Below are 24911 nucleotides of genomic sequence, written 5' to 3'. Positions count from 1 at the left end.
ATAATTAAATGATTGAAGAGAATGTTCTTTTCGTTTTACTGAAATTGTTTTGCAATAGACTCAAAGAATTCCTCTGTCCATTTATAAAACATCAAACCCGAAAACCGACCATCTCCATCGGAACTCGGGAAAGACAGTTTTTCCAGCCGAACACCGACGAGCCGATCGAGTTCGGCCCGTCGCTGTGTCATGGAATTCCCATGACAAACAGTATCATACGCTGTGACCCACTGAGATGGGTTGACAGGTTCAGGGCGTCGGTTCTCGTCGTCGGTTTCGCTATTGTGAGAACCGAGGTCAGATGCCGGATCAGATATTTAACCAGAGAACTTTCTCGAACAGTTGACTTTCTAAACATTCACAGACCATTGTTTCTTTTCTTGCTGTTTGTGTAATGAGATTAAATATGTCAGCACCGAAAGATAGCACAGGTCCGGAGTGGCCAAGCTCATCGAACTCGTCGGATAACGAAAAAGGTAACGACACCGACATCTCACAACCCGACAATGAATCCACTCCAACACCACCAGCGGTCGAATTCGATAATCCTAAAGGGTGGATAGCTGTAGCAGCAGCAGCATGTTCTCTCTTCGTTTACCTCGGTGTGATCTACTCCTGGGGCATCATGCAAGTCAGACTCGTCGAAGTAACCGGAACAAACCTGACGACCTTGACCTTCGTCGGATCACTCGCAACATCATTCATGATATCGCTCAGTATTCTCTCTGGAATCGCTGTTCGAAAGCTTGGTTATCAGAAGACTGCTCTAGCTGGTGGTGTCTTGATGGGCCTGGGTGAATTCCTTGCCAGTTGGACGACAAAACATGTTGGAGCTCTTTTTGTCTTCCATGGTGTGATATTTGGCATTGGAGGAGGATTATCCATCTTTGTAAGTTTGAGACGAAGGAGGGTATGGGAATATGCTAATGGTGCTAGGCATGCTCGACTGCTCCGCTGAGGTGGTTCAAGAGACACCGTGGCCTGGCTATGGGTATCGTGTTTGGCGGAGGCAGCCTTGGTGCAGCTGTCATGAGTATCGCGACGAATCTTCTCGTGAAACAAGTCGATGTCGCGTGGACGTTCCGCATTCTTAGTTTCATGCTCTGGGGAGTCTGTATCCCAGCTTCATACTTCATCCAGCAACCCGAGGGATCCATGAGTGCCGGCTTGAAGCTTCAGTGGTGAGTCACCCTGTTATCTGTTATCTCCATAGCATGTTGACCGTGATTAGGCATCGCTTCCGAGAACCTCGCTTCCTCCTCATCATCGCCGGCACAGCTTTGTCATGCTTCCCCTTGTTTGTCCCACCATACTTCATCCCCATCTTCACTCGATCCATGGGATACTCTAATCAGATTGCCATTATCATCCTGGCGGCTTGGAATTTAGCTTCTACCGTTGGCCGGGTTTTAGGAGGCTATACTGCAGACCACTTGCTTGGTCCTTTGAACAGCTTGATTGTCTGTCTCCTCTTTATTGGTCTCAGCTCGCTCGTCGTATGGCCATTGGCGTCCTCGGTCGGAATCTTCTCCGTCTTCCTCGTGTTCAACGGCATTGGCTGTGGAGCTTTCTTCAGTCTGGTTCCTCCCATGCTCGGCGCCACAATGGGACCAGAGAATACTCTCGGCATCTTGCCTATCGTTTGGACTACTTGGTTCTGTGGATTCTTCTTCGTATGTCACACTGATATGCCCTCTCAACACTCCTTGCTGACCAGAATATTAGGGTACACCTATTGCTTCGGGAATTTACTCGCTTGCAGACAGTGGCGATACCAGTCTTTCAGTATTTAGGCCTGCTGCTTATTATGCGGGTGCGATGTCAATCGTGGGTCTTTTATTCATCGTCTATATTCGTTTCAGCTTACAGAGACGCATACTGGCCTGTATATAGTTATATATTAGTGTTCTTTTTCGATCTAAGTCGTACAACTTTCTCTTTGCCACGTATCCTAAATAGATGTACCATTGCGACCAGAGTTGACAACAATGTCTAGATGAAAGTGAAGCCTCTGGTAAGAACTCCTGATACTGCGAACGGATCATATAGTAGTAGACAGTCAAGCGGAATAAATCCTGTCAAGAACGCCAAAGCATCTCATTTCCACTAAGTGGTCTCCAAGCTTCAATGCTTTGAGTGCTAGGAGCTTGGACTTCAGTATTGAATGACAGCTCGATTATTAAATCGCGGGTTGAAGGGCCAGCTATGAGCTCATAATCTTGGTTGATAGAGGGAGTCTCTACCCCACAATTTTCCGCCAATGACCTAATGGTTATTATCCTTCATTCATGGACTTGTGCTGTTATATAATGATGGACGCTTTAATTGTATAGCCGGACGAATAGAAGTCAAAGTGGTTACAAGGGTTTTAGGTCGGATGAGATTCGACATCGCGGGGTAATTCAGAACGAAACCCCAAAGACGTCCCGCCCCCAAAGTGATCTGCACATAATACGATACATATCTTGACGAGTTCTGCTGTTGAAGATGACGTCCAACCAGTCTGTTAAGCTTGAGAGTTCAGTTGCTTTTGACGCAGGCGGAGACACCATGAAGTCAGTTAAGCGCCTTGTCCGTTGCATAATAGCCTCATGTTACTAGAGCTCACCAACTCGATAGGCTCGATTTCGCAAAGCTTACAGCCTTTCTGGCGGCCAATTCCACAGGCACTGGTGTACTTATCTGCCCTGGTGGTGGTTACAGTCATGTCTCTATTGTCAAGGAAGGTTACAATCCAGCTGCATACCTGAATAAGCTTGGCATCGATGCGTGGGTTCTTGATTACACCACGACACTCAATGCAACTGCACCTATCTATCCCAAGCCCGAGAAGGAAGTCTTCGCTGCTCTCAGGAAGATACGCCATGAGAACCCAAAAATAGAGAAGCTCGGTATTTGGGGCTTCTCAGCAGGCGGTCACCTTGCATCCACAACCCTCACCAACCCCAAAGCCGGTCTGGATTTCGGCATCCTCGCGTATCCTGTTATTACTTTAGAAGGCAACTATACGCATGCTGGTTCTCGTGACAATCTACTCGGGCCTAACGCGACGGCCGAGGAATTGCATGATCTATCAGCTCAGAACTTGGTATCTGATACAACGCCCCCGACATTTTTGTTCCACACGTTTGACGATCAAGCTGTTCCTGTGCAAAACACTCTGATGTTTGCTGAAGCCATGGCTGCGCATAAGAGAAAGGCTCAGGTTTTGATCTTGCCCGATGGCCCGCATGGTCTTGGGTTAGCTCTTGATGATCCTGTGCGCAGTTGGACAAACGAATTAACACGATTTCTCACATATTCGATCTAGAAGGGATAAAATTTAGACAGGTAGTGCTACTAGAAAGCCTGTGGCTATAGTACACTTGGCAAAAACAAACAAGAGATATTTCTCCCAAGGCGCTCAACATGCACAGTTATCTACACACAATACATGCTTCAGTCTCAATTATTCTTAGCATCAATCACTTTCTTTGTCCCTTTTTATTATCTAGAAAAAGTTTATACAAACTCTCAGTAATATCAATATCTACAGTGCAAATTTCAAAGCGGCCAGATCGCCGACTTGAGCCAGAATAGATATTGAGGTAGAGTATGGAGGTTCTTAGCACTCAGTGGCTGGAGAAATCAGCCATTGATGCACTCTTGTTAAGCGCCGATGAAGAAAGAGGTTTCTAAGTGAAACAAGGATATATCAGGGGTAACGTGACATGGAAAAATAAAGCCAGCTAAATACATTCAAGAGAAGTCCTCAAAAGTGCACGCCATCGCGTAGCTGTAGCTGTACCATCCACCTCATCCAACGTCTTGCACAATCTGCCCTCCCCACTATCTGGGAACACGTAAATACCCCCCAGCGATTCAACATCCTCCGACCACTCGAACGGAGCCCAAGGCGCTTTTCCATAACAAAAGTCAAGCCACGCAGCGCGGATCTGGCCCACGGTAGACACCCAGTTCTCAAGGTGTTCAGCTGGGACCTGGTCTTCTGCTGGGTTGAAGAGGAAGATGTCATTAATACCATGGTTGGCTCTCTTATAGCCAAGTGGCCAATTCTTATACGGGTTCGTAGCTTGAATCTCGTAGAGAAGCACGTGTGACGAATGATCGTGTGCAATCTGGTGCTTCTTGATGACTCCTGCCGAGTAAATTGGCGGAGTCCGGAATGCCACGTCCGCCATTAGGCCTGCTAGGTCCTCGAATGAGTCTAAGCAAGACTTTTCTCGAGTCAGGTTATACGCTTGGGCAACTTCAGAAACACAGAAGGGACTGTCGTCAGAGTTCAACTGAGGCGTCATGGCGCTACCTGCAAGCACCTCCCGCGCAATAGGGAGTATCTGTGCCTCTGGTAGAGGGGGATGCGGCAGAGGCTTCGACAGATCGGACAATAGCATCAACGTGAGATCTCGCTCATATTCTGTTGCACCGATCATCAAATTCGGTAAGGGCTCACCAGCCTTGCCCAACTTTTCCAGTGTCGGTTTGAGACCCGCCTCGGGAACCCACTCACCGTCAACGAGTGGGCTGTAGAGTGATGGCGGCGATGCTGGTAAGAGCTGTTCTAGAGGAAGATTTACCAATGAATTAAGTAGAGAATCATCCGCCTGTAGGCTTGGTAGTTGAGATAGCACATAGTCGAAGCGCTCCTGATGCCATGGCATAGGCCGAGATGCGATACCAACAGATGTTCCACTGGACAGAATGGCGCTTTGGAACTTGCGATTGGGAAAGTTGACCTGGTAATGGCACGAAGCACCGCCCGCGCTAGTTCCATGAATGGTGATGCGATCTGAGGCACCTCCGAAGCCAGCGATGAATTCAGAGACCCATTCCAGCGCCTGTCGTTGGTCATGGAGTCCGTAGTTACCAATTGCCTCATTATGAGCACGACTCCTCTCAGCCAGCTTCTCCGAGGTGAGGAAGCCAAGAAGTCCCACGCGGTAGTTGATAGTGACCACTACGATTGGCTGCTCCCGAGCGAGACTTGCCCTTACTAGATCGGTAGCATCGTAGATTTCGCGTCCAGATAGCTGGATTGACTGACTTCCGCCCATGAAAGCACCGCCATGGATAAAGAGCAGTACAGGAACGTTCTGGCCGGATTCAAGAGTCTTGCGCGGTGCGGTGATGGATAGGTTCAGGCAGTTGAACTCATCTTGGATGGGCTTTTCTAGGGCGGGATACCCACTGGGTGGTGGCGCAGTCCAGTATGAAGGAAAGGGTAGGACTGATTGGGGACATTCTGGGCTTGGAGAGATTAGAAAGTCAATTCGTGCATAGAGAGGTTTAGGACTGTAGACTTACCCTGGTTGGCGAGCATTGAATGGCTGCGAAGGCAATGGCCCGGCTCTCAAGATGCTCTGGCGAAAGCGACCAGGAACAGACGCGAATGGGATACCGCGAAACTGAACAACATCATCGTCTCTAGCTAAGCCGATAATGCTGCCTAGCTCTGGGTGGTTGAGGGTATAGTCTGAGACTGTCATATTTGGGTGCTTCAAACAAACGCAGACAGTCAACTGCAGGCAGTAATAAATATACGATTTTGTATCTGATGAGCTGAAATACCGTTCCAAGCTTGCCAAGAGTGAGTTAGCCGCTTAAACTCAGCGGTTAAGTTTCGTCTTATACAGGTTGCACCCAAACTTAAGTGGCGCCGTACTTGGCCATTTTGGGAATATCCCCGTCTCCCTCGGCTGCGCATCGCGGCAACCCTTTCTCTTCCCCCTCACATGACCCGGCCTCGCGGGTTTTGGCCCAAAGAGTGATAGAGCACATTTAGCTTAGGGGATCTGTAGGTACGATGAAGTCTCTGTCGTATCGTTTGTCTCCCCATTCCCCAGATTTTCGGCCCCAGAAAACTCTCTCCACTTTCTCCAAGCTGCAGTACCTCCATGTTTTCGTCCCGGGCTTGAGGCTTGGTGTCGGGGTTTGTATATAACTTCTCGTGAGCCCATCGGTTGGACTCCGTTATCTTGCAATTGGCATTCTCAGACTTCAAGACTCTTATCTCTTGAGATCAATTGATCCAATATTGGTCACATCATACTTCTCCTTGTTTCCTTTCTTCATCTCCTCTAATCGGTACTCACCTCCACCTTCGCCATGACTGCCGACGTCCATCATGCGTCGCCGCGAACAAACTCGCTGGCAAACTTCTTCCGAAGTCCAAAGTTGGTCTACTCCAGTCAGTTCCTCCCATTGTCATTGTCTCAAGGCACATTTAACTAACATTACTCATCAGCCTTCCTCATGGCAATGGCCTTCTTCACCTTTGGCTATGACGGCGCCATCAGCGGCGGTATCCTAGCCATGGTCCCTTTCGTCAACCAAATGTCTCACACCCGTCTTCCCAATGGTACCCCATACCTGACCTCGACCGACATCTCCATCATGACAGCTCTACCAGTCACTGGCTGTGTTCTCGGACTGCCCCTCGCAGCCCAGTTCGCTGATAAATACGGCCGTAAGAAGATGATCCTTGTAGGCTGCATATTTAGTGCTGTCGGGAGCGCCATCCAGACTGCTGCGTTTGGGCTGGCTGAGATAGTCGTCGGTCGTTGGATTGCGAGTAAGTCTTGATCTGCCAACTCTAGCTTGTCCGTGTTCACTGACCTTGTCTCTCAGATGTTGCTATCTGGCTCTTCATTGTGCTTGGCTCAACTTACATGGCCGAGATTGCACCCGAAAACGTCCGTGGCGCCATCGTCGGAATGTCTATCGTTCTCATCAACACAGCAGCCATCGTCGCGAGCGGTGTCAACTGGGCCATGAGTACTGAAATGTCCGCCATGTCATTTCGTCTCCCTCTTGGCCTCGGAATCCTCTTCCCTCTCATCCTTTTCGTCGGGCTCTTCTTCGTCGATGATTCACCAACGTGGTACCTTACCAAGTCTCGTGACAGCGATGCCCTCAGGTCTCTCCGAAGCGTCCGCAGTGGCTATCCAGAGACTGAGATTCTGGCCGAGTTCGAGGCTCTCAAGGCTCAAGCGTCTATTCGTGAAGATGAGACCAAGGTCCCGTGGATGGATATCTTCCGTGGAACAAACCTTCGTCGATCTCTCTTGGCCATGTCCATCGGAAACATGCAGCAACTCTCAGGCATTGCTTTCGCGACAAACTATGCTACCATCTTCCTCGCCACGGTCAGCGGCAACGTGTCTCCTTTTCTTCTCACCATGGTCGGTGCCATCCTCGCTTTCGCCGGCGCTATCACTGGAATCTACCTTGTCGACAGGGTCGGACGCCGGACCCTCGCCCTCAGCACCTTCACTATGGTCTTCTGTATCGATCTCGTCGTCGGTGTCCTCGGTTTCATGGACTATACAGGAAACCCCAGCATCGCCAAGGCTATTGCTAGCATGTGCATGCTCTTCTCGTTCTTCTTCGCAGCTGGATTCGGACCTCTGACTTATGTCGTCTCTGCTGAAATCCCGACTGCCCGTCTGCGCAACAAGACTAGCTCTTTCTCATTCTTGACTCTGGCTGCGTTCTCCACTGTTGTGATCTACGTGCTGCCATACATCTCGCAGGCCGATGCGTAAGTACAACTCTCTGTCTTCTAGCTACCCGCATGCTAACAAAACTTTCACTGCAGAGGTAACCTTGGCCCGAAGACGTACCTCGTCTTTGCTGGTTGGATGGCCGGATGCATCGTTATCACATACCTGTACCTTCCCGAGACCAAGGGAAGAACCCCTGCTGAACTGGATGCCATGTTCGAAGCTCGTGTTCCCGCTCGCAAGTTCAAAGGTAAGAAGCACGCACTGTTTATCAGTGCATTGCTAATCATTACTCAGACTATCAGTGTAACCTGTCTATGGAGAGCTACATGAATGAGGAGAAGATTGTCGCCGAGATTGACCACCACGAAGCTAAAGCTTAAATTGATGGAGTAGGGTTCAAATCAGGTTGGCAGCAATGATGGGGAGTTAGTTGGATGTATGTGCATAGGGCATCGCTATTCATAAGACTCTGTAGGGTACATGCGCGTTCAGATAGCAGGACTTAATTGCACAGGCTCTTTGTATCTCAGTTTCATCTGTTACGGCATTATTTCCCTCTCACATCATACCTGCCACTGGAGCGTAGCCATATAGTACATGTCTTCCCTTACTAATGCTACTGACCGACTTACTTACTCGACATTGTGTGTTGAGTGCAGCAAGGTTAAGCTCTATTAGACCCAGTGACATTATCTGAAGGTAGAAGAGCTCACAGGATGAAAGATGTAGTTAAGGCGAGGATAAACTTGGTAGATCTTAGACCACGTGTTTTTCCTCCTAAGTCTTAAGTTCATGCTAACTCTAACATATTATTGGCTGGTTTTTGGCTACACTTTACCTCTTGCTGACGCTGAGCAGTTATGGGTAGTAACAAGCATTACCTAAGGTAAAGAACTCTCACGTCAATTCTCAGACAGTCTTAAATATCGCTCCCATTTGCATATACTCTTCTGTCTACATTTACATCATCTAGACCTTCTAACACGACGGCTTTAGCTCCCACGCCGTACACTCAAACAACTGACCAGACCACGCGCGATCACTCTTCCTTACCACGAATGGCTGAATGTTATAGCAGGTCATGCTTTCCGGGTAGACTCTTGTAGTGATTGCCGTCCTTCCATTGGCGAAAAGCTCTAGACAACTCACATCAAAGAATGCATTGAGTCGTAAAGGCTCTTGTGACAAAATTGGCTCAGCTCCTGCGGTAGTTCCGGGAGACAAGGTCGAGAAAAGGGTATGCGGTGCCTCTTCGTCCGCCACGCATATGTCTGTCATGTTGGTGGATTTGTCTCGTGTGATTATGAGCTTTTCTAAGTCAGGAATGAACGAGACGACGGTACGTAGTTGTGAATCTTTAGAAGAAATGTTAGCAATCTCTAGAAACCCTTTATGATTATATCTGGTAGTCTTACCTTTCGTATGGCTTATCATGAAACCAATGCTCTGTACGTCCTTGCCAATCTCGAAAGATACGTCGAGCTCCCAGCAGGAGCACCTTAGGGGAAATTCCAAGCTTCCAAGAGCCTCAGGCAGAGTGTGATTGGTTATGGGACCCATGGGCCGCTTGCGTTGGCGAAGTTTGTTGAGTCTAGGGTCTGGCAAAGCACACACTGTCGTAATCGTGTAGGTCTGAGGAGAGTCTTTTGGGAACAGTGACTTCTGCTGCGCTTTGTCCTCTGGCACAACGTCAAATGACTTGATCGATGCCAGATCTGACTTCAATGCATGGACAACGTGATGTATCCTGCTCAACTGAACGACTCTCGGGACCGATAACAGTCCAGCCCATCTTTGTGCGCCCCTCAGTTCTGCAGAGAGATCTTCCTCAATAATCCAGCCAAATGCAACTTGATGATTGGATCTCGGATCGTGGAAGGAGTTGACAGCATAGATTGCTCCGTAGTCCAGAGCACCGCCAGAACGAAATTGCATCTGCATCCCTGCTGAAGTCTGCATCAAAGGGCCTGAAACCCACATCTCACCGTGATCCCTTCTGAATTCCGAATGGCGATGTCGTCCAGAAGGCTTGACGTCAACTTGCTTGCGCCCCTCGACGCCAATCATAAGTACCTCATGGCTTATCGCTGGGTCATCAGGGTCGAGGAGCGAAAGGAAGTTGACCACTTCCCAGTTTGCACCATAGTCGGGCTCCCATTGTGAATGATGTTCCTCTGGGGAGGTCGGTGCTAAGGTCAACACAGAGAGGAAGTTCCAGGCGGTTAAATCGTGTTGTTCAAGAGAGTAAATAAATATTGCAGGGCTAATGCCGCGAAGACCACCAGAAACAATGCCAAAGAGTGCTTGATCTGACTTGTCTCCTAGTAGCCGGCTGAGAGCAGGCCACTTGGCAACGTAAGGGTCACGCCAGCCTGTAGCATCGAGATGGGGAGGAGGGCCACTCAGAACAGTCGGTACATTGCCCCTTTGCCAAGTGCGACCGGCGTCGTTGGAGGTGGCAATGCAAATTGCTTCAGAACCCCAGTTGTAGGGAAGTGTATGGTGTATCGGAAGCCTCCGCGCTGAGGTATAAAATGCAGTGCTCCGACCAGGTGCTGAGGGTACTGGACTCCAACACCCTGTGAAAACACCAGCTTCTCCATCATGCTTCCTCGATGGTTGAATAGATGGACTGCCACTGACCTCCCAGGAAACGAGGTCCTTTGAGAGAGCGCTGCCCCATGATATATCGCCCCATTCTGGCTTCTTGGGATTCCACTGGAACCCAACGTGATAAACATCATGGACGTGATCATATCCTGGTGCACAAGGGTCGTTCAGCCAGCCAGTTGGCGGCATGAGGTGATAACGCGGTCTCCAGCGATGATGGGCATCTTCGTTCTGGATTTCCGATGCTTTGGCGGTGGCAAGGGGATCTTGGCCTTGAAGTACATCGTTATGGGTTGTCGTCGAGGGTATATTGTATTGAGTTTCATAAACAGCAGTCTCGTAGATGTGGCGTTTGGATGGTAGCTGAATAAGGATGGGTGAATCTAGGGCTGCCATAATGGCTATGCTTCAGTGAATGCTATGACAATTTCACCGTGGGTAATAAGCAGGAGTAGCCTTAGATAGACCGCGAAATACGGAACGGCCATTAACAGACTAAATGAATCACATGACGGATATTGATTGACGACGGCATTCGGCGTTTACATTTCATCCTCGCGAACATGCCATATTGGATAACGCGGCCTTGCAAATCGGCAATTGTAACGCGAGTTTCTGGCTGTTCTCGTCTGAAGCGGAAATATTCCCAATTGGGCTTAAATCAACATGTCACATTTAGCAGCACATTTTCAGCACCAAGTGACACTAGCCCGAGTTCTGCTTCGTGGGAAGACATTTAGATGGTCTGAGTGACGGCCCAGACCTTTGTCGGACCGAGAGTCTAGACATGGTTCCCCGCAGTCTCCCCCGTGCTCTTAACTCGGACCAGGGGAGTTCTGTGTCGGTTTTATTCCTTATCCGTCATAAAAGCCTCTTGCTGCAGATGGACCGTCCACCTCGTGTCGGAAAAAGGAGATCCCAACTCGACATGAACCAAGTGGTCTTCGATTCATCCTTGGGTTGTGCTGTTCAAACTAGATCATGTGATCACTGCTTTCATCGGAAGATCAAGGTAGGTTGACTACTCCGTGTTTGCCCCAGTCTCGCGATTCTGACTCTATTTCACAGTGTGACCGGCGTACTCCATGTGCGCCTTGCCAAGAGAGCCGCGTAGGATGCCAATATGAGCGGCCTCGAAAGAGACGCCGGTACATTCGACCGGCGTCCGATGATCCGGATGTTAACTCAAGGGTAGCTTTGGAGAGGCCTAACATCTTGCACGAAGATACGGCAGACTGGGTGCCTGTTGAAGACGTTGACGTGAACACTCCTATAGAGGAGCAGCAACTGCGTCCAGAGTGTATGAACAATTCTACACAACTTACTACTGTCTCTTCCGTGCAGCTGGAACCAGAATACTGGGACTTTGGTATGGGAGAATGCTTCTTCTACCCAACCAACCTTTTCGGGGTGGTAGACCTCCCTCCATGCATACCATCGCTCCCACTGAACATACCCCAAAGTCCCGGACTATGCCTCTCACCACCACTCCAGCATCTCTCGAGTCAAAACGGAGTGCTGGATCGTCTCCTAGATGACAGCACCATCCCACAGCTCATCGACGTATTCCTAGAGCGCCTACAACAATCCATGCCCTTCTTCACCCGCTCATATCTTCATCAAAACATCGCGCGTCAAAGACATCTCCAAGATCGATCTTTTGGCTCTTTGGTACAAGCCATTTGCTCGCTGGTCCTTCTACAGCCAGTTCAGAGCCAGGAGAAACGCTCATGGCCGAACCGTGAAGCAAGAGCTGACGCTCACTTGGCTCTGGCTGTCAACTTACACTCGCAGTCTGATTTAGGCCAGAGCCCGACTCTGGAGACAATCATGACGAGTGTCTTTCTGTTCGCCTGTCAGTTCTGCAAGGGCAATTTCGATGCAGCCAGATTTCGACTTAGGGAGGCCGCAGCTCTAGCCGAGGTGATGAATCTCGACAAGCCTGAATCTTATGGCCGGATTGGTGACACAGAAAAACAAAGGAGACTCCGCACATTGATTAGCCTCACGATCATTGAGAGGATTTACTCAGTTCAAAGAGACTACATTCCAGCCACGAAACTACTAAGCCGGAACAAGTTGCAGGAGCTACAAAACGCCATCGCATCTTCACATGATAGGGGTGAAAGCGAGAACATCATTGCCATGGAATGCATCAGCAACATGCTCGAGCAGGTGGACTTCATCGATCCCGATATAATAAAATGTTGGAAAGGCTTCTGCTGGGAAGAAGAGGCTCCGACACACGTCACCAGAAGCACAATACTCGCTCTCCTCCGACGCTACCGGATTCCACCACAATTTTCCGGACTTTCTGGTGTCGATACTCATGCTCAACATGCAGATATTCTTGTTACCAGGCATTGGATCAGGATCAAGCTGTGGTCTTTAGCCAATAGCCACGGCTACGTTGAAGCCCTATCTGACGAGGAGGAGTTCCGTCATGAATACGCCGTGACCATTGCCAGCGAGGCTCTTGACACCTGTTTGCAGTTCCAAATGACTAGTCTCGAAGTACATGGCATTGGGCTTGTAAGTGTACACAAAATTCTCATTTATGAACACCCAAACTGATCAACAACGACAGGTTGAGAAACTCTCTGATTTAGCAACTTGTGCAGCACAACAAGTCAACATATACTCGCCTATTCATGAGTTGCCCATTCAGTCAGACTTAAACAACCTTGATCCAAACGGCATACAACCACAGCAAGACTCTCCGACTTCAACGTCAAGTTCAGGGTCTGTGAATAATGGCGCCGAAGAGATACTTAATGGCTATCTCTCGCTGTTTGCGTCTTTTCGGAGAGGGAGACATCCCTTTCTTAAGCCATATATGCGCCTCTTGCTCCTCAGAGATTGAGAAGCAAACAGGGGAGGTTCCGTTCCTGTCTCTTGGTGAGCAATGTAAAGCAGGGTGCACTTGCGATAAAGTCAGGTTAGTACAGCTAACTCTCCGCTGTTGATTAGTATCAGGGCCAACAGTCTCACACCTTTACGCGCCTTGAGTCTATGCTAAACGAGAAAAAGGCTTAGGTAATTTAGTATAGACTTGGAAGCCTGTAGATTAATTTTTGAAACTTAGGATAGTGGTGAGGGCTGCGTCGCGAGGCGGGGTTGCTCGGCCACGCCTTAATTTTTGTTTCTTCCTCCTTCGCAGCACCAGCACAACAACATCTCGATTCTGATCTCGAATCCAGCTCAGCGCGATGGTAAGTGAATCACCCAAAAATGCAGTCTGAATCACTGACTAACCATATGATCCACAGTCCGACTCGTCGTCCAGTCTTTCCTCGCCGCCCGCAAACCCTCAGATCGTTGGTTTCCTCTGTGAAGTGATCAGTCATCTCGGCAACATCACCACTCATCTCGATGCAATGAATGACCCTCTTAATACTCTCGAGGCCACTTTTCGCGTCCATGACCAGCACTTAGCCCGTATTGACCGACGTCTTACCAGCCTGTCAGTACCCTACTTTGACCATGCCACCCATACTTACTGACAAACACTTAGAACCGCTACAACAACCAACCTCCATGCTAGAGCCCTCAATTCCGGTGCTTGTGCGTCAAGTTCGGCCCTCATCCCTCTGGTCAGTCCAGTGACTGGCGCCGCCATCCTCGATTTCCCTCGCACCTATGGTGAGGTTCAGCGACTCAACGGTATGTACCTCGATCTTCTTTCCCCGTCGCTACTTAATGCTGATTTCTTTATTGCAGCTCGTGAGCTTGGCGGCCTTCTACGAGCCCTCAATCTGCGCGGCGCTAGAACTGCTGAGCAAAAGCGAGGTGACTTCATCCGCGCGATTGGCATCACCAAGTTGGCCCGCCTTTAGTGCTTTTTCCAGGTTATAGCATTCTGGAATGGAGTTTGGTGTAATCGGTTCAAGAAAACAATAACTATTTTGTGGTTGGCTATCAATTTAGATAGAACTAGACCCAAGGAACAATGAATAAACAGGGAAATGTCTTGATGAATATGCTTTTGATTGAGTGAATGTTCCCTTGAGTCCAATGGTCCAATGCAACAAGGCGAGTTGCGCGCAACTTAGTCACCTGAAGTTAGTAGGGCGTTTTAGTGAATGCTCAGTGAAATCCCCACCGTAACTCCTCCCATGCAGGTCCAATTTACAACAAACCGCGGTCACATTTCTGTAGCCTATCGAAGCTATTTTACTTTGCATAATCTCGTCCTGGTGCAACTAGATCCGAAAGTTATCGAAATTCGCGGAGCTCATCTCCCTCTCCTCATTTGGAATCGCTGGATCACAGCTACATGACCTGGTCTACAATAATAATAGCTCACCTATAAGTGAATTCACGCCAATATAAATGGCACACAAACTTTATACCACCAATTTTCAGTCTATTCAGAAACTTCAGTATCTATGTACTCACTTGAGTACCCGTCAACATAACTCCGCCCATCTAATCACCCCGTAAGCACTACTCACTTGAGTAAGCTTGCCACGAATAATCATAATGGACTGAACACTCGTTTCGTTCTTTTTTTTTTTTGCTCACTTGAGCAACTTTTTATCATAGCCCTGCACAGCTATGTCATTCCCAGGTAGATCTACTCACTTGAGTAATGCTGTGAAAATGACCAGCACACTCCAACATCTCCCAAGCCCCAACGAGCCCATACACTTGTACAGACTCCCCATCCCGGCATCCAAAGTAACAAAGGGAAAACTTTTTTCTACCTACTCGCTTGAGTAAGCCTGGTTGATCTACCCAGGATAACCCAGATTGTCTCAGAGAAGGGGGTCTTGCGGAACAAGGTGACCATAGCGGTCCATCCAAGCGTCACTTCCAACAAATCTCCAAGCGACTACAATTCCGCATTCACTGCAGATTTCCTTGTCAAAATCGAGGTCCAGGTTATCGAGTGTAGGGTGAGTCGCGGGAACCTCCTTCTTAAACTCTGCTCCCTTGTAATGAGCTCGCAGCTGCTCGCGCGTTATCGTGATGGCCTCGATTGTTGTCCCAGGGGGGTATGAGTCTGGTTCTGATGAAATCCCCACCTCTTGAACCGACCACTCTTCCCCAGTATCCAAGGGGGACAAGGCATGTATGGCCAGGCCTTGTGGAACTGGAAGCTCGAGGTCCCGACAGTCTTTGTACGTCCGCAGAGCCACAGAAACCACGTCGTCGGTGACTGGCACTCGAAGACGTTTCTTTCTCCAATCTTCCATCTCTTCCAACATCCTGTCGTACGGTGCCTCGATATCATCATCATCGGAAGACTTCATCAAAGAATTCCCGTACTGGTGCTTTAGCTCATCGAGACAGCACATTCTTATCGTTTTAGCCTGATCGATAAATAACCCCGAAGGGTCATTATGGTTGCGAAGATACCATGAGACAGGCATTACGCTTGCTGCGTAAAGCAGCAAACTATCCTTGCGGTCTTGGTTGAAATCAGGTTGATCGTCTTTCTCATCATCTGCGAAGGAGCGAGTCAATCCCTGAAATTCCTGAATCTCTTTGAATCTGTACCGAAGCTTATATTCATTATATTTGTCAATAAATAGCGCCACACTGCTGTACGAAAGGCTTATCATGCTTTTTAGGATAGCCAAACAAGACCTGGCGATGATAGCCGCAGTAACGCGATCGAAACTGTGGGCAAGATTCTCCATGGAAATACGGAGGCTATCCAGCTGACTCTGCATGAGCTGCTTCTTGAGTTCATGCATGGTCTCTTCTGGGGTCTGTGACAACTCTTCTGAAACTTGTGAATTTTCTTCACAAATATGTACAAAAAGTGACATATCTTCTGAAATCTGTTCCATCATGAATGTAGAGATATTGGAGGTGTGTTTGTGTGTTGTGAAGAATTCGAAGAATGGTGATGAGAAGGTGTAGTGTTGGAGGTTGGTGGTTTATACTGCTGTGGATGGGAATTGGTCTTTCATACGCGGCCATATCCCGTATTTAAAGGCATAAATCAGGAATTGACTTGTCACTTGTTCATATTGAACTGGCCTCATTTCATTCTCCATTGTACTGAAACCCTTTGCTCTCTATCTTTTGGCTGTCACTGCTATGATATTTTGGTATATCTAAAATTGAGTTGTTAGGTAATACTTGATAATCTTATAGTGACTGCGCCATTGTCTGTGTACTGGGTTAGCAACGGGTTGAGTAAATTACCTCGCCTACTTATTGGTACTTTGCAGTTTGAACGCGAGATGAATAAAGAATAAGCTCTGATGGATCTGAATGAATATGCATGAACATGGAATAAAGTCTTTGACTTCTTTTCAAGAACAACAACACATACTAAAACAACATTTAGAATATAGCATGAACAGCATATAGAATTCAAAGGATCAAGCGTGTTCTTTAGGTCAACTAACTGATGTGCTGAACTGCGGTGATTTTGTTTCCTTGTAATGTCTCGCAGTCTTACACGGTCTCTGGGGTTATAGTCACTGACCAAAGGCATGTATCACTACTATAGTCGCTTTATTTACAAGGGACCTTTTAGTCTATAGTACTGAGCGATTCAGCTTCAGAATTCTGTCGCAGATGTTTCTATTCACCATGAAACAGCGAACTTGGGGTACTGGATGGTTTGAGTTATAGAGATTATCAGTGGAAAAGGGGACGATGCCAGATTTTCAGGCTTAACAATATCAGGACACTCGAGAGAAGATTGGGTAAACGAGAATGAATTCTGGTTAACTATAATGGTTTATTACGAGACTGAGATTAGGTATGCTATGATGGTTTGAGATGACTTGTGATGTTTCAATTGATCCTATGACTCACATGCGCCTCTATCATCAGTAAATTCCAGCATGAACCTCCACTACAGTCACTTCCGATGCGAGCGCGCGCTCCAAGTATGGCGAATACGCACTCACAACCTACCTGTTCAAACACATCACCAGAGGATCTTATTTCGTACCTCGTCAAGCTCAAGCGAAAGGTCACCCAAACAGAGCCCAAGTCTCCTAGCTGTCTTCGCCGCCAGCCTTGCCCAGCCTCTACTTCTCCCGCTGATGAGCCATCCTCAGAGTTCGCCAAGGCAAAGTGAGGTTGTGAGACCAAAAGAGGCATCTGAAAGCTGGCGGGCCTCCCCCTCAACTACAAAGACTATATCGCTTTCCCCCCCAAACTTCAAGTAACCCCGACTACGGTATATCTTTAAGACTCTACGAAATATTCGCCACCTCCTTCTCCAAAGCCATATTTGATGCCTTATCCGAGATCCTCGGCCATCATGACAAACCCCTTCCCCCAATCAGCAAAATCGTCGAGCCGATATAATCAACAGCAACGAGGATCGCAAAGATTCCCAGTCATTGGCGCGCTCACCGGATAGGCAGTTCTATCACGTTAATTTTAGATTGCCAAATATTTTGACAAAAGTTTTATATAGTCAACGCCCAAAAGAACTCGCCAGACTCGCCGAGGAGCATCTAGGGACAGATCAAAGCGGTCGTTGGGTTTGCCCTCAATCACGTCGGATGGATCTGCCTTGTCAGTATGGAAGCCTCAGTACTACACAGTTCTAGGCAGCGTGGTGGTCAGAAGGAAGAATGAGCAATTCAACTTGTCAGAGATATTTCCCTCCGTACAACAAAAGAAGAGGCTACACCTAATGGGTATAGCCTTTCCTAACGGCCAATGGAAGCCCGATCAGGATCGCCAACTTGCCCTTGAAACCTCACGACCTTCTCATCGATGAAAATTGCAAACGGTGCTGGAAACTCACCATCTCGTTCTCCTATTCAAAGAAATATGATGCCATTGTCACGGACCTATGTACACGAGTCAAGATCCGTAGTCTGTATGAATGACGGAATAAGCAGTGGACGGTGAAACAGGCCATAGAAGGAAGGTCTTCAGATGAAACAGAAACTGGTTCAGTCTTGGTGCTGTCCCTGGAATACGCGGCAAACTGGGTAAATATCTACGTTTTCACAAATGAAGTCTTAAACAGAACTATTCTAGGGACTTTGTAACAAATAGTTCAATTCTCTTTCTTTCTTCTCAGCAGTCCAACTAAGCCGCCGACTACTGCTTGAAGCGTTCTGCGAACTTCCAACTTAAGGAGTGCTTAACCGTGCACTTTCTTACCAATATCGTCCAACCTCATACAGTCCATACATGGTATGCTCCCCGCATACCTGACAGGAACCGTCCCTCTCTTCTTTAATCTCCTGTCGACATTGCCTCCCCCTTCTCTTGGCAGTTTCGCATTCCTCTCTTCCCAAACTCTGGTATCCGAGTTTCTCTCGACCATTGGGGTCTTTCTCGCAGGCACCGCAAAGGGTGCGACGATACCGGTCCTTGCACATGTTCGAAGCTGCCGGGTGTTCTTGTAAGCTTGGTTGATTGGATGAAAGGTTTGTAATTGAGTTGAGCTGCTTGGAGAGCGGGAGGGCTTGCGAGACTATATATAATAATTCTGATCGGGTTTTGATGCGATCAATGTGAACAGATGTATATACTGATGGTGAATCGGCCACACAAGGTAATGTTTCAAGCTTTACACGGCAATGACAGCGAAGGAAAACTCGGTGTTCATGTTGAACAGCAGACCTTCTGCATAGGCACTCTGGGTAATGGTTCAGTCATCCACGCGAACGTTCAGTGAAGCAGAGCTGCAGTGAGCTCTTACGGACTAACGTTCAGTTGATAGACTTAACAGATGGGGTTTAGATCATGCGCCTTACTTGGACCAATGTTCACGGCAGTCTTGCTCTATTACTTCACTGCTTCACCTCAAGTGTGTTCCTTAATCTTATAGCTTACTGAACACATCAGAAGTCACACTGTTTTTGTTTCACAGGTACATGGCGTTCAATAAAGACCCGCCTCGTAGAGGCTTGGCATTTATCGCAGAAGAATATATTTATCAGTAAAACTTGCGACTGAGATACCCATCACTATGAACCGCTGTGTTGTCTTCTCGAACCTTCTGAAACTACGTCTTGCTACGGTCCCAGGCCTTCATCGTCTTACGGAGCAGAAATCTTACTAAAAGCTTTGTGTAGTTGGCGGCTTGACAGCGTACTCGGTGCTGGCATAGAAGCATATTATCCTACTTCTTGCCAAACACCTTCTTGACCTTATCCGCGAAGGAACCAGTCTCTTTCTTGGCGACTTCCTGTCGGATCTTTGGCTGATAGTCATATGGCTCCGTGTAGCACGTGCCACGAGCTGTGTTGGCATGGCATGCTGGACACAGCCATGCCTCGTTGACCACAATCTCCTTCTTTCCCGGACAGTCCTTACGATCCTCGACGGCTTGGCATTCCTCCTTGCTGGTAAGTGCGAGATCCTCGGCTTCACAGTTGCCGCAGGTTCTGGGGGTAGTTTTGACGATACACATGGTGGATATTGTTGTAGTGGTAGCTTCTGGTGTTGTTGATTGGTAACTGGAAGAATCGAGAGTAGAAGTTGTAGCAACAGGTATATATATACCGTCCTCTTTGTTGTGATGGGATGACGCTCGAACATAATTTCTGAACAACGAACCAAGAGACAAAGGGACATATGAGTCAATGTTACCGCCTGCGGGAGACTGAAAGAGCAAAAGTCAACCAGGGCCAACAAAGAGCCTCGAGGGTTTGCCAGACAGTGACATAAAAAAAAAAAATCATGGCCTCCAAGCAGAGGAGATGCAGAAGATGCTCGGCAATGCACCATTTTTTTTTTTACGTGATTCGAAGCTCGACTTCAAATCAACATCAACTCATGAGACTGAAGATATTAGGATCTACGAATAGCACTTTCAAAAGTACGTTACAGGATGTGGCCATGATGATGGACCGCTATATCCACAGGAGCTTTACAGCTAGTATATCGCGGTGAGTATTGGGCTACATTTAATCTTCCTTGAACAAAAATAGAAATAAGCCACGGAGTAAGATGGCAGATCTCAGAGTGAGACAAGGGTAACAAACATTCACAATCACATCACGATACCGAGACTGCGACACCGATCATCGCGTCTCGGCCATCTTCCTCACTCCCGAAGACAAGCCCCAGAAAGCAATGAAAAGAATAAAAGAAAACACGCCTGTCAGACGTCCATCAACACCCACCCCAGCCACGCGCCCAAAGGCAAGACCACAGCTGGGGTCGAGATCATCAAGCAAACCATCTCTATACAGCAGCTGCACAAGACAACCACCGCCATCCTTGCGGACAGAGCGAGAGGACCAAAAGGGTATTCACTCTAGGGTGTCGAGGATATACATTCATCAACCAGGGTGGGATCTGTGGCTCTTTTAGGGAACCAAGAGAAGGTCGAATACTATAGAAATGATTCTCCTGAAGGCGTTGTTAGCGATCGTTTGGTGGTGGAGTGGTAGTAGGTAGGGGGGACGTACTGAAGTATTGTCGACATGAAGAAGAAAAGAAAAAAAATCCCAAAGGTCTGAGGAGGATCGGTTTTTTATACAGAGGGATAGTGGGGCTTCGGAGGCTGCGCCTGAGGCAGCGTGAAAACTCTGATTTGGGTCCAGCCACTTTTTTTTTGTCAGCCTCATTTCGCTACCAGGGAAATGCGACTAGGTTCAGTGGGTATGGCGACGACTTGAGCAAATGGCATCGCGATTGAATGAGAATTCTGCAAATGATTGAGGCTGCCAAGTAGTGGGTGATCGATTCTATTGCTACAGAAACACTGCAAAGGCCCGATGAGAACAGAGATTTCACCCAGCGGTGAATGTCTGGGAAAGATGAATGCTGAAAACTTGTCAGAAGAGCTGGGGCGCTAGTGCGGCTTGGGACAGTGCGTCGTGGACACTGTCGCTGAGCATCTCATAGATCACTAATTCTGTAGGGTAGCTCTGCGTTTACTGACAGATGCGCATTGTATCAATGAAGGATGGCGGGAGGAGATGATAAGCAAAGATTTACAAGTGAAACATCATTTGATTAAAGCCATGCTCCGGATAACAGATTGTCATTAATACGGGTTTCTGCTCGATTTTCTGCTTTGCAGTCTGATTCGAGGTTGCCGAATGGGTTCAATGTAATAAACTAAAATAGGTATCGTGACGAAAAACAAGTACAGCATCAAATAATCACCAGAGCTTGAAGAGGATCAGAAGTGACTTCTAGCGGCAAATTCAGATAATGCAATAGTAGAGCGCAACGAATTCCATCTGTCTCAATACGAGTCACAGACTGTCAGAGATGTGATCAATTTTCAAGCTGCTAATGCCTGAGACTGCAGGCCAGCAGACCGACCCACTGAATCGCGTTCGAGACCCACGAAATCTGCATGAATATAGGGCACAAACCCGCCGCTATCCAGCACATACGACCAAAGGTAGTGGAAAATACGGGATCCCGTCCGCTCTCCCATAGTCAAGCCACTAACCGGCGGATTAGTAGTTGGGTCGGTGACGACCAGCGAATCCCCGCTGTTGTATGTATCTTTTGCTGTTTTTGCACTCTGAATTGCTTCTTCTCTTGCGTTGTATCTTCGTTTTTGGTGGTTGCGATGTTGGTTGTTGGCTGCGCTGTGACTCCCTGTCGCTGTGCGCTCACTTGAGACCAATTATGTCGTGGGGTTCAGCTTGCTGGAAGCAACCATCGATTGAATGTCTCAACCGATTGACAACGGCGAGTTTCTCTGGCGCACGCAAGATATCGACTAGGCTGGTCATTTTACCCTGTTGCAGCGGAGGTTTGGCCTATATTTCTGTATGTAAATCTGCAACCGCGAGCTCTCTTTTATGCATCTCCCAGTCCCTTGAACCCGTTATCAGTGCCCTCCTCTATCACCGAGAACCGCCTGGCAAAAGTCTACGCAAGTGTATTCATCACAGGTAGCAGTTTCAGTTCAAAGGACCAAGTACCGAATCCCATTTAACGAACACCTAAGTAATACAGTCCCATTTCACATACTGACCAGCAGATTTAAAGCAGCACGCAAGCACGTTCCCAACCAAGCCCATGAGATCAAAGACCCATCAACAAAAGCCAGCTAAGCCGCACCAAGGAACCAAGTAGTCCTATCATCCCTATCCCTCGGAAAACCCCCAGGATGCAAAAACGTCATCTCTATCCTATGTTTCGTAACAGGCTTCTTCTGCGCACTTCAACTTCTTAAAATACATACGACCCGTTAAACACACTACTCTTGGCCCCAGCATTACTCCCCTTCGCCTTTCTAAAGTCCGAAAGCTGCTTTGACTGGATCCCCTTGCACGTCGGCGCCTTGAACTGCGCGTAGATACTGCGCTTGCGTCACGCTAGGGATTGTCATGTGCGCGTTTATCTTGCGCCGGATCTCATCGCAGTCATCATAGATGGGGACATCGTCTGTTTCTTCGCCTTCTAGGTGAATGTCACTGATATCGGGAAGAGCTTTTGAAGGTATAGCCTTAGAGGGAGTTCCTTCGGCAGCATCCTTCTTGCTCTCATGGAGCTGGCGTTTCTTGGCGTCTGGCATTTTGAGACCCATGACTTCACGCTGTTGAAACCATACATATGCGTTACGCCAGACGGAACTGTTACATCCGCCAAAGGGACCTTTCTGCTTGAGGAATTTGTCAAGGGAGCTTGAGTTTGTATCGGTGGCTCTGCAGAACTCAGCCTTGTTCATGACGCCCGAGTCAAAGAGCTTGTTGAACTTGGTGCGGATGACATTGCAGCTGGGAAGGCTATCGTCCTCAAAAAGTGGCGTGGCCGATTGTGTCATTCAGGTCTGCCTTGTGCGCGGCGACTTCTTCATCAAGGGACAGCTCAGCCTTGCGCTTCTTGCCAGAAGCTGGGGTTGTCTTTTTCGCAGGTGTAGACTTTGGAGGGGCATTTTCTTTGAGTGCAGCTGCTTCGGCTGACTTGTCTCTGATGATACTCTTTGTGAGCGGGATGGTCAGTGAGGAACTGAGTCACGGCGTCGAGCGGATCTGACCGCTTTCATAGCGTCCAAGACCTCCGGCTGGAGGGGTGCGAGAGGCTCTGACATTGCGTAGGGTCTTGCTTGTAAGTTGGTCTCAATTGAAGGTAGTTCTCATGCGTCTCGACAATTTGGTTGGCTGGTAGTACAGTTGATGGAGATGAACGCGGTACAGTGGGTCTACGTCACTTTGTGTTCATTTCGCGCCGCTTTCATGCTTATCGATTAGAACTCGATGGTGTAGAGCGTGACAGATAATCTCTACTTACTACCAGGGCTAAATTATGCGGACAGTCAAAGTAGATACCATCAATCACAAACCCACAGTTCCCTGAAGCATTCCCATTCTACCTCCGCTAGCATCAAACAAGCATGACAGGCATATACGCAGCAATGTCTCCAGCCTGGATTGATAGCAACGGGGATAATAATCCATTATTTCAATTTACCACGAGGGACCATGGAGAAGCACGCCGCATGATATGCGACGTCAGCTTTCACATCGGCCGTCACCGAACAAATGGAGAACACCCTTCTGCAGCATGGAATAGCCACGCAGATGATGACATTGAAGCATATCCCAGGAGACAAAACTGCGTGCAACCAGATTGTACTTCCATTCCGAGAGACGGCTCAGGAACAAGGACGTGTTCGCTCGCACCCAGAAATCTCGACTCTATCCGTTTTGAACATGTTTCTGGGCCTAACCGCAGGTCGACCAGTGCATACCACGGAAGCCGCATCTCAGTCGAGGCAATGAGAGAGAGTGTAACACGTACCAAAACCTTGTAGCAGCATCGATGTGCAACGGGGAGCCACATGAATACTAACGTGGAGATCTTGATCCAGGGGGACCCTTCAACCAACATATCTTCCCAAACCGCAGCGAGGATATTGATAGCCGAGGGGCGGGGAGAATGTTATTCCATCCGACATGCTTTGAGATTTTTAAGCGAGCGTCGATATATCGATATGGCTTTGTGAATGTCCACGGTCTTTTGAGTTGGGCGATATGACATGGGCGCTAGGCTTGCGGCTGCCGGAACATGCTGCTGTGAAGAGGGCGAGGCAAATACCCTGGTTACATCACGCCGGCGACGAGTTCCTGGCCGCGAACCCGTGCTTCGTATCCGGATTGCAGGATGTTTTTGATTCAGTGCAGAATACCTGCAGTGCTGATGACATTTCCTCAGTTGTAACTTCCCCGAACTCTACAGACATATTCTCCAAGCCTCCGCAAGAAATCAAGTTAGAAATTCTACTGCAGCTTGATTCCTGGGATATCGCCAACCTGCGCCTATCATCACGAACATTCCACCATCTCCTCCCGCAATCGCTCTTCTACCATCTAACCCTGCGCGAACTCCCCTGGCTGTACGAAGCATGGACATGCGCTCCGCTGTTATTCTTCGTCACGACAACGGCAGCAGAGCAGCGAAAACTCGGCAAGCCCTTGTACAACGTTCAGATGCAATTGGCCGGACGACGTGATTGGGATGATGGATCTGAAGACGATGCAGCAGAAATCGCGAGGCTGGCCGCTGAAGAAGTCGAGCTTGCAGAGAAGCAGAGGCAGAGTTACAGGTTTACGCCAGTGAGGATGCTGGATTGCAGGAGGACGAATTGGACGCGATTGCGGGGGGAGTTGAGCCGACGGTTGGGAGAATTGCCGGGGCTGAAGAACAGAAGGAGGATCTGGAAGAATTGCCAGGAAATCATGGACCGTGCAGAAACAATCGTGTACTGATGACACGACTTGAGATTTGCCGATTGAACTCACCAGGGCAGGGCAGGGCAGCTTATCGCGGTAATTACCAAAGCGTCACATCAATAAACTCAATAAACAAGTTTGCTCCCAAGCACGGTCCATACTGCATGCCATTCCTTTATTCTGCGAGCAAACAATTTCGTATTAAAAT

The 24911-nt window shown here is 48.3% G+C and overlaps 12 protein-coding genes and 1 non-coding gene across 13 annotated transcripts; 7 read left to right on the top strand and 6 right to left on the bottom strand.

Annotated features, from left to right (window-relative positions):
* Positions 1–406: 406 nt before the first annotated feature.
* On the top strand, positions 407–1893 carry FVEG_12980 (hypothetical protein; the record flags this gene model as incomplete). Its single annotated transcript, XM_018902363.1, has 4 exons — positions 407–889; positions 937–1181; positions 1232–1673; positions 1726–1893. The coding sequence occupies 4 exons, from the start codon at positions 407–409 to the stop codon at positions 1891–1893; spliced, it is 1338 nt and encodes a 445-aa protein (XP_018761069.1).
* Positions 1894–2487: 594 nt separating this feature from the next.
* FVEG_12979 (hypothetical protein) lies at positions 2488–3310 on the top strand (the record flags this gene model as incomplete). Its single annotated transcript, XM_018902362.1, has 2 exons — positions 2488–2555; positions 2620–3310. The coding sequence occupies 2 exons, from the start codon at positions 2488–2490 to the stop codon at positions 3308–3310; spliced, it is 759 nt and encodes a 252-aa protein (XP_018761068.1).
* A 418-nt stretch (positions 3311–3728) lies between these two features.
* On the bottom strand, positions 3729–5486 carry FVEG_12978 (hypothetical protein; the record flags this gene model as incomplete). Its single annotated transcript, XM_018902361.1, has 2 exons — positions 3729–5247; positions 5305–5486. The coding sequence occupies 2 exons, from the start codon at positions 5484–5486 to the stop codon at positions 3729–3731; spliced, it is 1701 nt and encodes a 566-aa protein (XP_018761067.1).
* Positions 5487–6105: 619 nt separating this feature from the next.
* FVEG_12977 (hypothetical protein) lies at positions 6106–7885 on the top strand (the record flags this gene model as incomplete). The annotated part of the gene is made up of 5 exons (XM_018902360.1): positions 6106–6187; positions 6245–6571; positions 6628–7540; positions 7598–7752; positions 7800–7885. 5 exons carry the CDS (start codon positions 6106–6108, stop codon positions 7883–7885), a joined length of 1563 nt encoding a protein of 520 aa, XP_018761066.1.
* A 598-nt stretch (positions 7886–8483) lies between these two features.
* FVEG_12976 (hypothetical protein) lies at positions 8484–10511 on the bottom strand (the record flags this gene model as incomplete). The annotated part of the gene is made up of 2 exons (XM_018902359.1): positions 8484–8860; positions 8921–10511. The coding sequence occupies 2 exons, from the start codon at positions 10509–10511 to the stop codon at positions 8484–8486; spliced, it is 1968 nt and encodes a 655-aa protein (XP_018761065.1).
* Positions 10512–11043: 532 nt separating this feature from the next.
* FVEG_17413 (hypothetical protein) lies at positions 11044–12978 on the top strand (the record flags this gene model as incomplete). The annotated part of the gene is made up of 3 exons (XM_018906654.1): positions 11044–11127; positions 11184–12647; positions 12703–12978. The coding sequence occupies 3 exons, from the start codon at positions 11044–11046 to the stop codon at positions 12976–12978; spliced, it is 1824 nt and encodes a 607-aa protein (XP_018761064.1).
* Positions 12979–13324: 346 nt separating this feature from the next.
* On the top strand, positions 13325–13951 carry FVEG_12975 (hypothetical protein; the record flags this gene model as incomplete). The annotated part of the gene is made up of 4 exons (XM_018902358.1): positions 13325–13327; positions 13385–13578; positions 13630–13778; positions 13836–13951. The coding sequence occupies 4 exons, from the start codon at positions 13325–13327 to the stop codon at positions 13949–13951; spliced, it is 462 nt and encodes a 153-aa protein (XP_018761063.1).
* Positions 13952–14872: 921 nt separating this feature from the next.
* FVEG_12974 (hypothetical protein) lies at positions 14873–15817 on the bottom strand (the record flags this gene model as incomplete). The annotated part of the gene is made up of 1 exon (XM_018902357.1): positions 14873–15817. One exon carries the CDS (start codon positions 15815–15817, stop codon positions 14873–14875), a length of 945 nt encoding a protein of 314 aa, XP_018761062.1.
* A 3359-nt stretch (positions 15818–19176) lies between these two features.
* Positions 19177–19467, bottom strand: FVEG_17412 (hypothetical protein; the record flags this gene model as incomplete). The annotated part of the gene is made up of 1 exon (XM_018906653.1): positions 19177–19467. One exon carries the CDS (start codon positions 19465–19467, stop codon positions 19177–19179), a length of 291 nt encoding a protein of 96 aa, XP_018761061.1.
* Positions 19468–21407: 1940 nt separating this feature from the next.
* FVEG_17411 lies at positions 21408–21523 on the top strand. Its single transcript, XR_001989327.1, has one exon. It is a non-coding gene; the product is annotated as a 5S ribosomal RNA (ribosomal RNA).
* Positions 21524–22263: 740 nt separating this feature from the next.
* On the bottom strand, positions 22264–22794 carry FVEG_12973 (hypothetical protein; the record flags this gene model as incomplete). Its single annotated transcript, XM_018902356.1, has 1 exon — positions 22264–22794. One exon carries the CDS (start codon positions 22792–22794, stop codon positions 22264–22266), a length of 531 nt encoding a protein of 176 aa, XP_018761060.1.
* On the bottom strand, positions 22766–23061 carry FVEG_17410 (hypothetical protein; the record flags this gene model as incomplete). The annotated part of the gene is made up of 2 exons (XM_018906652.1): positions 22766–22951; positions 23008–23061. The coding sequence occupies 2 exons, from the start codon at positions 23059–23061 to the stop codon at positions 22766–22768; spliced, it is 240 nt and encodes a 79-aa protein (XP_018761059.1).
* Positions 23062–23987: 926 nt separating this feature from the next.
* On the top strand, positions 23988–24739 carry FVEG_12972 (hypothetical protein; the record flags this gene model as incomplete). Its single annotated transcript, XM_018902355.1, has 1 exon — positions 23988–24739. Exon 1 carries the CDS (start codon positions 24005–24007, stop codon positions 24737–24739), a length of 735 nt encoding a protein of 244 aa, XP_018761058.1. The 5' UTR covers positions 23988–24004.
* Positions 24740–24911: the final 172 nt, after the last annotated feature.

The sequence above is a fragment of the Fusarium verticillioides genome, chromosome 11 (genome assembly GCF_000149555.1).
Source record: "Fusarium verticillioides 7600 chromosome 11, whole genome shotgun sequence".
NCBI lineage: Eukaryota > Fungi > Ascomycota > Sordariomycetes > Hypocreales > Nectriaceae > Fusarium > Fusarium verticillioides.
The sequence above is the reverse complement of the archived record's forward strand: the minus strand, read 5'-3'. Positions and strand labels throughout refer to the sequence as shown.